The 14,416-nt window shown below is 46.8% G+C and overlaps 1 protein-coding gene across 5 annotated transcripts in view; it reads right to left on the bottom strand.

Moving 5' to 3' along the window:
• Window positions 1-14,416, bottom strand: part of Ppm1f (protein phosphatase, Mg2+/Mn2+ dependent 1F) — a 36,934-nt gene that overhangs the window by 12,824 nt on the left and 9,694 nt on the right. For all 5 annotated transcript variants that reach the window (XM_069994250.1, XM_069994254.1, XM_069994253.1 and 2 more), the window contains one exon: window positions 7,314-7,453. In XM_069994250.1, the coding sequence (XP_069850351.1) occupies window positions 7,314-7,453 (140 nt within the window). The remainder of the gene's footprint in view (window positions 1-7,313; window positions 7,454-14,416) is intronic.

The raw sequence follows: 14,416 nt of genomic DNA, 5'->3' as shown, positions 1-14,416 counted from the left end.
CCATTTAAAATTGCCCATTAACAAAAAATGCTATATATTTAATGACAGAAGAATAATTAAACTGTGGTCTATTCTCTTGATGAAGAATTAAGCTATTATTAAAAAGATTTTTGCAAGAGCTAAAAGCATGACTCAGTGGTAGAATACCTGCCTAGCAAGTACTAAGTCCTGAGTTTTTTTTTTTTTTTTTTTGGGTCCAGTCGTGGGGCCTGACCTCTGGGCTTGGGCGCTGTCCCTCAGCTCTTCAGCTCAAGGCTAGCGCTCTACCACTTGAGCCACAGTGCCACTTCTGGCTTTTTTCTTTTTGCTTATGTGGTGCTGAGGAATCGAACCCAGGGCCTCAGGCATGCAAGGCAAGCGCTCTACCACTGAGCCACCTTCCCAGCCCCCTAAGTCCTGAGTTTAAACCTCAGTAGCATGGAAGCACGCGCGTGCGTGCACACACTCCCTCCTCCCTCAAACACCAAAACTACCAAAATTCAGAACAGTACATCTAACTGCCATATGACCCAGTAATTGCAAGGCTAGGCACTAGTTCCAGAGAAATAAAGACTTCACAAAAACCTGAATGTGAATGTTCACAGTGGTGTTATTAGTAACAGCCAAAATCTGGAATCTGCCCTTATGTCCTTCTGTAAGTGTTAAACAAAAACCAGTGGTCCTCCCATCTCCTGGGAGATGGCAACAGAACAGAGTGAAGCATTGACATGGAAAAACGGGGTTCATCTGCATAGAATTCTGCTGACTGTTAAAGGCAATCCTCAAAAGTTGCATATTATATGATTCCATTATAAGCATTTTTTTTTCTTTTGGCAATACTGGGGTTTAAACTCAGGACCTTGTGTTGAGTAGGTTGGTACTCTACCATCAAGTCATGCCCCTAGCTCTTTTCTGTATTGGTTATTGCTGAGATAAGATCTTGCTTTATTGGACCTTAACCCTCTTACTTTTTGCTTCCCGCTGTAGCTGGGATGACAGGCACATAATATCACACCACTCTTTTTCTTTAGAGATGGGAGTCTTGGAAACTTTTTTGTACAGGCTAGCTTGGAAATGCAATTCTTCAGATCCCAGCTCCCCACATGGCTAGGATGACAGGTGTGTGCCCCACACCCAGCTATTGATTTATAAGGGGTCTTGTGAACTTTTCAGCCTGGGTGGGCCTTAAGCTATGATCTTTCCTATTCCAGCCTTCCATGTGGCTAGGACTAATGGTGAGCTGGTATTGACACATCTTGAAATGACAAACTGATAGAAATGAAGATTAGCAATTGCCAGTGTTTAGAGAACTGGGTATGTAGGTAGAGATAGCATCTAGTGGATAATAAAGGTATCCTTTGTGTTTATGTTATGATCTCATTTGTGATGTTTTATTATAATTCTGCTGGATGTTACCTCTGCTGGGCACTGTGATTCACATCTATAATCCGAGGTACTTGGGAGGTGGCGATAGGAGGGTCAAGGGTCAAGGCTAGCTAGAGCAAGACTCTTATTTCAGGTAGGTAGTAGTGGTAGCTGACACCTGTAATCCTAACTACTCAGAAGGCTGAGATCTAAGGAACGAGGTTTGAAGTCAGCCTGGGTAGAAGAGTCCAGAAGACTCTACCTCTAAGTAACCAACAAAAAAAATAGACTAGAGTTGTGGCTCAAGTGGTAGAGCTCTAGTCCTAAGTGAAAAAGCTAAGCAAAATGTGAGACTCTGAGGTCAAGTTCTGGTACTGGAATTAAAAAAGAAAAGGAAGCTAGGTGCTGGTGGCTGATGGCCTGTAATCCTACCTTCTCAGGAGGCTAAGATCTGAGGATTGCGGTTCAAAGCCAGCCAAGCAGGAAAGTCGGTGAGACTCCTATCTCCATTTTACTGCCAGAAAACTGGAAGTGGCACTGTGGCTCACAGTGGCAGAATGTTAGACTTGAGCAGAAAAGCTCAGGGACTGAGTTCAAGCCTCATGACCCACAAAAAAAAAAAAATAAATAAAGAAAAGAAAAAAAAAAGTGGGGGGCATAGTGTGTGTGTGTCTGTAACCCCAGCTATGCAGGATGTAGAGATAGGAAGAGAGAGATCTCACTCAGAAGCAGGTCTGAGCAAAAACCAATAGGCCCTATTGGAAAAATAACAAAAGGAAAAAATATGGCTAGAGTCATGGCTCAAGTGGTGCTTTTTGCTTACTAAGTGTAAAACCTTGAGTTCAAAATCCCAGTACTGACCTTAAAGAGGTTATCCTTGAGGAAACTGGATAATATGTTCATGGATTCTGCATTAGTTTTTCAAATGAATGTGCCACTATGAATTTTCAAAACAAGGGTAAAAAAATGGACTCTTACATAGTTTACAAGCATGTAAAACTTTTATGCCATGGTTTTTGACTGAGAAAAAGAAAATATGACATGTATACTTCTATTACAAGTATGTGAAAAACCACTTAAACCCAGGACAGAAGAAAAAAAGCAGAAACCACACACAACTAAGATGGTAAGTAGTGAGTATCTACAGGAGCTGGTTCTATGGGTGAGTGTTCTGTTGTCTTTTCTTTCCTTTTTGTGTGTCACTTCTAGGGCTTGAACTCAGGGCCTGGGCACTAGCTTCTTTTGCTCAGAGCTAGTACTCATTTGAGCCACACCTCTACTTCTGACTTTTATGTGGTTAATTGGAGATGAATCTCATGGACTTTCTTGCCTGGGCTGGCTTCAAACTGCAATCCTCAGATCTCAGCCTCCTGATTAGCTATGATGACAGGTATGAGCCACTGGCACCTGGCTCTTATGTGTGTTTTTAAAATATGTTCTTAATTTTTCATCACAAGTGTTTTCCCTATGGCTTTAAAGTACGTCTGTGAATGCTCTGCCTTTTTCCTTTCCTTAGGCACAGCTTAGGTCCTTCCCCTTGAATGCATGACTTTGTGAACTTTGCTTCTACCAAATGCAATAAAATGGAAGTGACCATGTGTGGTTGGGGAGACTACTTGCACTCATGCTCTCTGCTCTGTGATTGAACTGTCTTAGGAGCAGATCCCCCAGGCAGTGACAACCATCTGACCACAACTTCATGAGTGCCTGGACAAAATCACCTACCTAAGCTGCTCCCAAATTGCAGACATATGGACCACAGAAGGGAAAAACTGTCACTTTAAGCTTGTAATTTTGGGGACAGTTGATAATATAATAACAAATTCTATATCCTACAAAATCTCAGTGAAGCTTAGATCCTAAACAAAACATGTAGACAGGCACCAGTGGCTCATGCCTGTAATCTTAGCTACTCAGGTGGCTAAAATCTGAGGATCTCTGTTCAAAGCCAGCTTAGGCAGGAAAGTGAGACTCTTATCTCCAATTAACCACCAAAAAGCTGGAATTGGAACTATGGCTTGTGGTAGAGTACTATCCTTGAGCCTTAAAGGCTAAGGAACAGTGCCCAGGCCCAGAGTTCAGGCCACAGTACAGGCACACACAAAAAAAGATCTTCTTGATCTTTGGACCAGGTCCCAAGGAAATGCCCAGGGCTGAAATGCCTTCAGGGATTCACTTCATTTCAATGAACAAATCTCTCATGGGACTCCAGTTCTGGCCAGTCCAGGTATACATGGCAGGTACAAGTGAGTCAGAACCAGTCACTTAAGAATGGAATTCAAGGTCAAGTCAGAGGAAAAAGGGCAGAGCCTGAGTACTGCAGACCATAGCCATAGGACATGAGGAACTGGGAGAGTAAGTGTTCTTAGACAGGGTGGTAGCTGTGGAATAAAAAAGAGCTCTGAGGCTAGAGAAAGTCACAGGACAAGAGCCTATGAGCTGGGATCTTGGAACACAGGAGGCCACAGAAGGACAAATTTGAGGGGAATGCTGCATTAAGTTTGGGGTAAGGTCTAGTACTGACTATTATCCCATATCCAGGATAGGGCCTTGTTTTAAGCACTGACAAGAACTGTGGGACTGGCAGGGCCAGACTGAGAGTATGGGTGCAAAAGAGGATAAAGGACCAACTTGGTGGGCCTAGCTTAGAGCCAGCGGCTCCATACATCTCTGGCCTGACAGATCCCCTGCTGGCATCAGAGACTCCATTATACAGCCAGTCCTTATGGTGCTGACTCCCAGGTGCTCCTCTCCCTCTCCTCTGTTCAGAAAACCACCTGGAAAACGGCTGTGGGCTCCTGCTCACTCATGCTGGAAATTGCTGGTGCTTATTAGGCTCAAAGTACACAGGGAGCACATAGCCCTGAGCTGCCTCTTTCCTTTCCACTACTACTTCCATTCATGGGTTTGGACTTTTTATTTTTTTGTCCATCATGTGGCTAGAACTCTGGGCCTGAGCTCTTCAGCTCAAGGCGAGTATTCTACCACTTACTTGAGCCACAGTGCCACGTGTGGTTTTCTGGTGGTTAATTGGAGATCATGTAACTGTAACTCCTCTGTACAGTATCTTTTTTTTTTTTTTTTTGGGTCCAGTCGTGGGGCCTGAACTCTGGGCCTGGGCGCTGTCCCTCAGCTCTTCAGCTCAAGGCTAGCACTCTACCACTTGAGCCACAGCACCACTTCTGGCTTTTTTTTTTTCTGCTTATGTGGTGCTGAGGAATCGAACCCAGGGCCTCATGCATGCAAGGCAAGCGCTCTACCACTGAGCCACTTTCCCAGCCCCTCTGTACAGTATCTTTACAATAAAAAATCTATTAAAAAAGAAAATAAAAACGCATTATTAACAGAAAAATAAAAGTCTCACAGACTTTCCTGTCCAGATTGGCTTTGAACTGCAATCCTTAGCTCTCAGCCTCCTGAGTAGCTAGGATTATAGGTATGAGCCACTGGGCACCCAGCTTGAACTTGAATCTTGCCCAAGCAAAGAGCAGTTACAAACAAGGATGATAAGCTTGAACAGTGATTCCTGGTCCTCAGGTTACTGGATCCTTGACCTGCTCCTCTGGCCAAGAGCTATGGACCTGGAGCTTTATAATTTCCTTATCAGGAGGCCTGTTTGCTCAAGCTTGTAATCCCAGCTACTAGAGAGGCTGAGAGCTGAGGCTCCCAGTTCAAAGCCAGCCTGGGTAATCTCCAACTGATCACCAAAAAAACTGGCAGTGGAGGGAAGGGACAATGTTGTCCAAAAAGAAAGGTACTCTTGCTGGGCGTTGGTGGCTCACGCCTGTAATCCTAGCTACTCAGGAGGCCGAGATATGAGGATCGCGGTTCAAAGCCAGCTGGGGCAGGTGAGACTCCTATCTCCAATAAACCACCAGAAAACCGGAAGTGGCGCTATAGCTCAAGTGATAGAGCGCTTGCCTTGAGCTGAAGAGCTGAGGGACAGCGCCCAGGCCCAGAGTTCAAGCCCCACGGCCGACAAAAAAAAAAAAAAGAAAGGTACTCTTTTGTTGTTGTGGTGGTAGTAGTGGTGGTCAAGGGGCTTGAACTCAGGGCCTGGGCACTGATCCTGAACTCTTACTTAAGGCTAGTTCTCTACCACTTTGAGCCACAGCACCACTTCCAGTTTTCTGATGGTTAAGTGGAGAAAAGAGTCTCACAGACTTTCCTGCCCAGGCTAGCTTTGAACCGTGACTCTCTGATCTCAGCCTCCTGAGTGGCTAGGATTACAGGCATGAGCCACCAGTGCCTGGCAAGAAATGTATTCTTTACCTGACTTATGTAACTGTAACCCCTCTGTATATCACATTTCTAATTACAATAAAAATTTAAAACAAAAAGCTGGAAGTAGAGCTGTAGTTCAAGTGGTAGAGTGCTAGCCTTGAATGAAAAAGAAAAAGACTGCTCTGGTCCTGAGTTCAAGCCCTTGTACTGGCACAAAACAACAACAACAACAAAACCAAACTAACAACAAAAAACAATAACAAAAATCTATGACCAGGGAGAAGTGGTAGGCACAGAGGCTTCAAGTGTATCTTCACTTTGGGTGCTAAATTTCACAATGCCTGCCCTGATACAGTTTGTGCAAGAATGGCTTGGAGATAACAGACTGTGCTAGGTTCTGTGAGTAATCAAGGCCACTAGCCCAGGCTTGTATGATACTGCTGTGGGGCCAACAGGGAGGGGAGGGCAGAGCAAGCTGTGATTTCCTAGGTCTTCCCTCCTTACAGGTCCCAGGTGTAGGGCTTGGCTGTGCAAGTCAGGGCAGTTCTCTTTCCCACCAGCAGGTGATGCTGTTTCCTGCCTGGACAGACAAAGGAACTAGCCAGGGTTGGCTGGGGAGGGAGAGTTCCCTTTGTGGGTCCACTTGGTGGCAGCTGCCACTGCCGGAAATCTGTCCGCTTTGTGAAGAACAATGGCTGCCTGTCATCGAGGACAGCTGTCTCCCAGGCAGGGAGACAAGGCTGTGCTCAGATGGAAGGTGGGATGGGAGCCAAGGAAAAAGGGACCAGGAGGAGGAGGGAAGTGGCCTGGCACACAGGATGCTAAATGCCTGGAGTGTTTTTTCTTTTCTCTTTTCCTCCACTTTGTCTTTTGCTTTTCCCTTTATGCATGGGATAATGCTGAGTTTAAAGGAACACAGACAGGAAATGGCAAAGAAAGGGAAGATCTGCTTCCTACTGCCTGGATGACTGCTGCAGAGGTGAATTTCCAGCTGGAAAAAAAGCCACACACACTCCTTCTGGATCTGCCCTGCAGCCTGTCACTTTCTCTTCCTGTAGCTTTGGTCCAACATGAACTAACGCCTTGGTCAAATACAATAAAAAGCAATTACTAGGAAATAAAAAAGTCACGCAGAACAAGAGCCTTGCATTTTAACAAGCAGACTATCTGTCAAATGGCTTTGCAGGCTTCTGGTTGTTCTGTGGTGTTTCTGGTGCCAGGGCCAGGCCCCACTGATGGCAGACAGGTGACAGGTGAGCCGCTATCACCACCTCAGCATGAGGGTCACGGAAACCACTGAAGGTCTCCATCTAATTATCTTGCCTCCAGTGAGCTGAGACCAAGGTGTCCCCTCTGGGGCATTTTCTACCACCTGGACCATGATGCTGCCCCTGTGGATGGCTCACACATCACTCTGCTGACTGACCTCCAGTTAACTGAGGGAAAACACTGAGTGCACTTAATCTGGCCACCTGACTGAGAATTATCACCTTGGATTCCTCACATGTAAAAGAGGACAGACTTGATTCAGACCAGTCCCAAGGTATGTATGAAATAGGACCTAAAAGGGAATATGGCACGCATGGAGGCCCTGTCTTGTTGGGTGACTGGCATGGAAAGCCAGGTGCCTTTTTTCTGCCCCTTGATCCTGCCCCTCTGACTGGCTTTGCGCAACATACTGCTCATAACGTTACCCTAGTGATGTGCTATCCAGCCCAGCACCACCCGAGAAGAAAGCAACTCACAGGTCATAGGAGGCTTCTCTTCTTCCTCCTCTTCCTCCTCCTCTTGCCTGGGCAACTTCCTAAATTCAGAAAGGTCTGTGTGTAGCAGCTGGGAAATGGCTTCATGGGTCAGAGCTTCAGCAACTGATGGTGGAGCATTCCTAGGGACAAGAAATGAGAAATGGCAGGCCGGGCGCTGGTGGCTCACGCCTGTAATCCTAGCTACTCAGGAGGCTGAGATCTGAGGATTGCGGTTCAAAGCCAGCCCGGGCAGGAGAGACCGTGAGACTCCTATCTCCAATAAACCACCAGAAAACCGGAAGTGGCGCTGTAGCTCAAGTGGTAGAGTGCTCGCCTTGAGCTGAAGAGCTGAGGGACAGCGCCCAGGCCCAGAGTTCAAGCCCCATGACCGACAAAAAAAAAAAAAAAAAAAAAAAAAAAAGAAATGAGAAATGGGGTTGGGGCGACTCCCAGCGGAAGCCCATGCCTGGCACCCTCCCACCCAGAGGACCCTCTGGAGGTGGTGCTGGTGGCTCATATCCTGCTATGGGTCATGATGAGCAGCATAGCAGTTGTCCTCAGGGAGCTGGGATGGATGTTCCCACAGTACCCAGAGGCAGACACACATCACCCAAAGGAACCCGCTTAGAAGGTGTCACAGGGGCATGTGAGCCTTGGTGTTGGGCAAATTTGCTTCATTTTCACGCTGATAAATGGTTCCTGGCCCATGTGTCACAGGAGAGAAGAGGATCAACAGTGCCAGCTGGAAGACTTAGGAATAAGGGCATATTATGAGCTGAACTGTACCCCTTCCAAATTCACATGTTGAGACTCTTTAACACATGGAATGGGACCTCACTTGGAAATATGGCCAATGGAGATATAATTAACTAATATGAAGTTATATTGGAGTAGGATAGGCCTATGTCAGTATGACTGATACCTTTTTAAGGGAAAATTTAGACACAGAGACACAGACACACATGAACATGAGCCAGAGATATAGCAGATTAATTTATACACTAAAGAATGCCAAGGATTATCAGGGAACAAGGAACCAGTCCTGCCAATATGTTCACCTCAGACATCTAGCCTCCAGAAATATGAGACAATAGATTTCTGTTTTTCAATTAATTGGTCTGTGGTAACTTGGTATAATGTCCCAGAAAGTAGATCTGAAGATGGGATTCAGGTGCTATATTTTTAGATAAACCATGCAAGTCTAGTGGAGATAGTAACTGAGTGGTGCACAGGATCCCTGGGCAGATGGGCCAATGGAACAGCAGGGAGGAGTAAGAGGGTAGGCCAGACTTATGACCATGGGGAGCCACTCGCATGTTTGACTTTAGTACAGAGCCTACAGTAAGGAGGTCAAGGTCTAAGCTGAGTAGGGGCCATGGCAATGGATGGAGGGAGCAGAGAAGAGCAATATCTAGGGAAACTGCTTAGGGGTTGAACAGAGGAAAGAACAGGGACAGAGTCAAAGTCTCTCTACTGAGCAACTGGAATGATAGCACCATTAATTAACCTGCCTGGGTTAGGGTAATGGGTTCTTTCCATGGGTTTTTAGGTTCTGTTGAGTTCAAGGGGTCTAGGGAGCTAAAGGAACATGATCTAGCAAGAGATGGAGCTATGATTGAATGAAGGATTTGGCCCATCCAGGGAGCAGCTGCTGAAGTGGAGAATGATCCAATGGGATCATTGGATCACTGTCTTTCACTGGGAGCAATTCTGATGAAAACTTGGTGACTGGTTTGAAGGTCAACAGAGCTGAAGAACTGAGTAGAAGCAGGTGGGATAGACTGGAAAGTCACTCTAGCCTAAAGGCAAGTGGTGGGAAAGAAATGCCAACCTTGTTATCAGGTACCTTTGGCAGACCCGGCCAGAGAGGCGGGAGAGATAGATGGAGGGAAGACAGAAGCCTGTTGTGGCCAAGGAGGAGGGCAGCTGGGAGGATGGCCTGAGGCTGTGAGAAGTACACCTTTCCATGTCCATCCTGCTCCCATCCTTGGGGCTCCATGCCTTGGGGACCCCACTCAAACTCCACTTGCATAGATGGTCTCTCTGGCTTTTCTGGGCAGAATGGACCAGCCCTCTTTCAGCTCCTATAGACTCTAGGGGACCTTACAATCCTGAGTCTGCCTCCTTTGGGCGGGGGTGGAGGGCTCAAAGGCTGTGTGATGTGATCTTACTGCCTTTTGCCTGTTACTGAGGGTGAAGGACAAGCCTGGGGACAGCCAGGTGATTCACTGCAGGGAGGATATTCTGTCTTTAACCAGAGAACAAGAACCTTATAGTATCCTGGCTGATGGGTCATGTCCTGTGGTGGGGAGGGGGGCTGGGTGTGTGAAGGCTCTGCAGATGGTGTCTGGAATCTACTGTATGAACTAATACTTTAAATGAGTGATTTAAGGTAGAAACTTCTGACAAACAACCACCCTGGATAGGGTGTGGCTCAGTTGTAGAGCACTTGCTTAGCATGCACAAGGCTATAGATTTGATTCCTCCAACTCCCATCCCCTCCCCCAAAAAGTAGGTAAACAAGCCAAGACATGAGAAATGAGTTCCTCCATTCTGACATTTCCTGCCAACCACTGGGTTTTCCCTTCCACACAGTAAGAAGGGCTCTGTTCTCCTTGGCCCTGTGAGGTCATGCTTCAACTTCCTGCCCACTCCCTCCCTGCTGGAGTTGCTAGTAGGGGCAGGGAGGCAGCTTCCGGCCATGTGGACCCAGACAATGCTTGGCCTTGGGCCACCAGCATCCTTTTCCTGGACACAACATCCAAGGTCCCACCCCATGGCTACACTGTGGAGGCCCTGAGTCCTAGATCATTATACCATGAAGGTCAGCCAGAAAAGTTCTAGGGACCCAAGTAATATCAGCCACCTGGGGTAGGTGAATTTAGCAGGAGAGAGGAAAACTACATCTGAATAACCACTCTGTTAAGGCATGTAGCTGCTGCAGGAACTAAACATGTGACCAGGAAACTGCTATCAATAACAGAGGAGACAGGACCTCAAATCAGCAGAAACCAGAGCTTTCAGGGTCTAACCTCTGTAGGGTCTCAGAACACCAATCCCAAGAGGCTAAAGTGGGATGGTAGGCACCAATGAACAGAGGTAAGTATGCATGTGGGTAACCCATGGACAGTGGCACACTGTACAGATTGCACATAAAGTTCACACTCCAGGTGGTGAGTGCACTTATGAATGAACACCCATGTCTGCATGAAGGGAGACAACTTAAATCTATTATGATGACTAAAAATAAGCTTTTTCCCCCTAAGTTCTGGGGTTTGAACTCAGACTGGGATCTGTTTATGCTTAAGGCTAGTGCTCTAACACTTTGAGCCACAGCTCCAGTTCCAGTTTTCTGGTGGTTAATTAGAGATAGGAGTCTAAAGGACTGGGTTGGCTTTGAACTAGGATTATAAAACTAGACTTTAGCTGTGTGCTGGTGGCTCATGACTATAATCCTAGCCACTCAGGAGGCTGAGATCTGAGAATCACAGTTCAAAACCAGTCTGAGCAGTTAACTAGTTAACCAGGAGAAAATTGGAAGTGGTGTTGTGGCTTGAAGTGGTTGAGTGCTAGCCTTGAGCAAAAACAGCTCAGAGACAGGCCCCAGGCCCTGAATTCAAGCCCTATGACTGACAAAAAAAAAAAAAAAAAAAAGACTTTAAATACACATTTCAAGTTTGTTAGGACAGATACATAGGAGAGGCTTTGGGGTGCTGGGGGGGTGGTGTGGGACTTCAGAACTGAGGAGGCTTTGGTTCCTCTCTCATCACTAACCACTGATATTTTCAAACAAATTCATCTCCTCCCTCATCCCATCCAAACTCTACTGCATCTCTGTTCCTAAGCCCTATCCCCTGCCCAGCCCTTCCTTATTGCAGTCATCCACTGCAGATGCCTTCATATAACCTTTTCTCATGTTACTGTTGTAAAGTAACCTCAGGCACCCTCAAAAGTCTTTCCGAATCCCTATGCCCAGGGACTTAGGAAGTGAAGACTCACACTAGAGCCCCTTCAAGGCCCTACCAAAGTAGCTTTCTTGTACTTGTGCCCAGGCTGAGATATCCTGTGAACCCCCCTGAGATCCATTCTGATTAATTGTTATTATTTGTGCCAGCCTTGAACTCAGGGCCGGGGTGCTACCCCTTAGTTTTTTTGCTCAATATTGAAGTTCTACTGCTTAAGCTACAGCTCAACTTCTGGGCTTTTTGGTGGTTAACTAGAGGTAAGAGTCTCATGGACTTTTCCTGCCTGGGCTGGCTTTTAACGATCACAGTACAGGTGTGGGCCACCAGTGCCTAGCTCCAGTCTGATTTTTTGGCTCAGGCTATGTTTCCTTGCTATCCCAGCATGCAGATACCATCTGTTCTTCCTCCTTCTCTGCAGTCCTTGTGGGCCTAGCTTTCTTTCCAGTCTGACTCCCTCAAGACAATGCTGCTCCTTGTCATCATTGCATGGTAGGCCTGGTGGTTGCTGTCCCTGTCCAGAACTGCCTCTGCTCATCTGTTCCCAGGCGTTACTGCTATCTCTCCTTGAGAAGGATTATTCAAGTGCCTTTCCCTTACCACCTGCACCTAGTGACACCAATCCTGACAGACCAATTCTGTGCATCCCTAGGAAACAATCCGCTTGATTCCACCTGTCTCTAAAATACTTCCCTGAAACAAGTCAACAATACCCTTTTGCATATGCTTCACTCCCAGGGCACATGGTCATGGAACACTGTCCTTTTTTTTTTTTTTTGGTCAGTCAGAGGGCTTGAACTCTGGCCTGAGTACTGTCCCTGAGCTCTTCAGTTCAACGTGAGTCAGAGTGCTATTTCCAGTTTTCTGGTGCTTAACTGGAGATAAGACTTTCTTGCTCAGGCTGGCTTTGAACTGCAATTCTCAGATTTCAGTGTCCTGAGAAGCTAGTATTTTTTTTTGGGGGGGGGTGTGTTGTCAGTTGTGGGGCTTGAACTCTGGGCCTGAGCACTGTCCCTGAGCTCTTCAACTCAAGGCAAGTGCTCTACCACTTGAGTCACAGTGCTACTTCTGGTTTTCTGGTACGTTAATTGGAGATAAAAGTTTCTTGGACTTTCCTGGTTGGGCTGGATTTGAACTGCTATCCTGAGTAGCTAAGATTACAGATGTGTGCCAGCAGCGCCTGGCTATACTGCTCTTTTGTTGTGTATCAGTCTTTGAGCTTGAACTCAGGGCCTGAGTGCTGTTCCTGAGGGATTTTTTTTTTTTTTTTAGATTTTGTTTTTCTTTCCTTTTTTTTTTTTTGGTCCGGTCGTGGGGCCTGAACTCTGGGCCTGGGCACTGTCCCTCAACTCTTCAGCTCAAGGCTAGTGCTCTACCACTTGAGCCACAGTGCCACTTCCGGCTTTTTTCTTTTTGCTTATGTGGTGCTGAGGAATTGAACCCAGGGCCTCAGGCATGCAAGGCAAGCGCTCTACCACTGAGCCAACTTCCTAGCCCCCTAGATTTTGTTTTTCTTTTTTTTTTCTTTTTTTTGTCCGTCGTGGGGCTTGAACTCTGGGCCTGGGCGCTGTCCCTCAGCTCTTCAGCTCAAGGCGAGCGCTCTACCACTTGAGCTACAGTGCCACTTCCGGTTTTCTGGTGGTTTATTGGAGATTGGAGTCTCATGGTCTCCCCTGCTCGGGCTGGCTTTGAACCTCGATCCTCAGATCTCAGCCTCCTGAGTAGCTAGGATTACAGGCTTGAGCCACCAGCGCCCGGCGATTTTGTTTTTCTTAAAGTGAGCACTCTACCACTTGAGCTATAGCTCTGCTTCCAGCTTTTTTGGTAGTTGGAGATAAGAGTCTCACAGACTTTTCTGCTAAGGCTGGCTTTGAACTGTGATCCTCAGATCTCAGCCTCCTGAGTAGTTAGGATTATAGGCACAAGCCACTAGCACCAAGAAGAGCACTGTCTATTGACCTGAGCAAGTACAGGACTGCAGTGTATACATGGCTGTGGAGCAGACCTGCCCACATGCTCAGCAAAGACCGGCTTCCACGTTATAGCAGGCAGGCTTGAGTTTTCCACTCTGCTGGGCAGGAGGGGGCAAAAACCAGGCTCAGGGGATGCAAAGATGACAAGTCAAGGCTAAGAGGCTGTTAGGGTAAGCCATAGGGGCAAAGGATGGGTTTAGGGGATTTTCAGAAGATTAGTATTTTGAATAACTAATGTAAGCTTTAAAAAAAAGACTCATGAATAATGCTGGGGCTAGAGACTAGGCTCATCCTCTTGAGGAGCTAGGTTCACATGGATACAACAGCCTTCTTCTGTTAACATGCATGGAATACCCCTTGTTTTTTTTTGTTTTTTTTTGGGGGGGGTCCGGTCATGGGGCCTGAACTCTGGGCCTGGGCACTGTACCTCAGCTCTTCAGCTCAAGGCTAGAGCTCTACCACTTGAACCACAGTACCACTTCTGGTTTTTTCTTTTTGCTTATGTGGTGCTGAGGAATTGAACCCAGGGCCTCAGGCATGCAAGGCAAGCGCTCTACCACTGAGCCCAACTTCCCAGCCCCTGGAATACCTCTTGTATATGATAAATTAGCCTGATTCCAAACATCTGCAGCTGTCTGAACTGAAGGAGAGGATAAAAAAAGACCTTGTCCTTCTGTCTTTCATGGGACAAATACTTTCAGAATGAATGAGTAAGTGAAAGGGGAGGGGATCACAGCTCTTCTGAGGCAGGGGCCTGAGGTCAGCCTAGGAGATGCTTCAAAGGCTGCAGGTCCACTGCTGTCCTTGAAGACTGTGGAGCTGGCTGTCACTTCTCTATGCCTGGGCTTCCTCACGGGTCCAATGGGGACAACACCAACTATTTCTCAGCTTGTGATAGTTAGAGGGTTGTGTGGCCCAGCTCTGCCCACAAAGCCTCAATCCAGTCTCTTCACCCACTTACCTCTACTTTCTTGCCTACAGAATGGACAGAAATAGGACTTAGCATTAAGCATTCCACTGTGCCCCTTTCCGTCCCCCGCCCCATATGTCAAAGTCCTAGTCTACAGTTGCTCAGAATGGGACCTTATCTGGAATTATAGCCTTTGCAAATGTAGTTTATAGATTTGCAGATTTGGTCCTATTGCAGTAGAGGAGAGAAGGGGCTTCA

This window comes from Dipodomys merriami, unplaced genomic scaffold (genome assembly GCF_024711535.1).
Source record: "Dipodomys merriami isolate MVZ:Mamm:240054 unplaced genomic scaffold, mDipMer1.0.p SCAF_45, whole genome shotgun sequence".
NCBI lineage: Eukaryota > Metazoa > Chordata > Mammalia > Rodentia > Heteromyidae > Dipodomys > Dipodomys merriami.
This window is presented reverse-complemented; position numbering and strand designations above follow the sequence as displayed.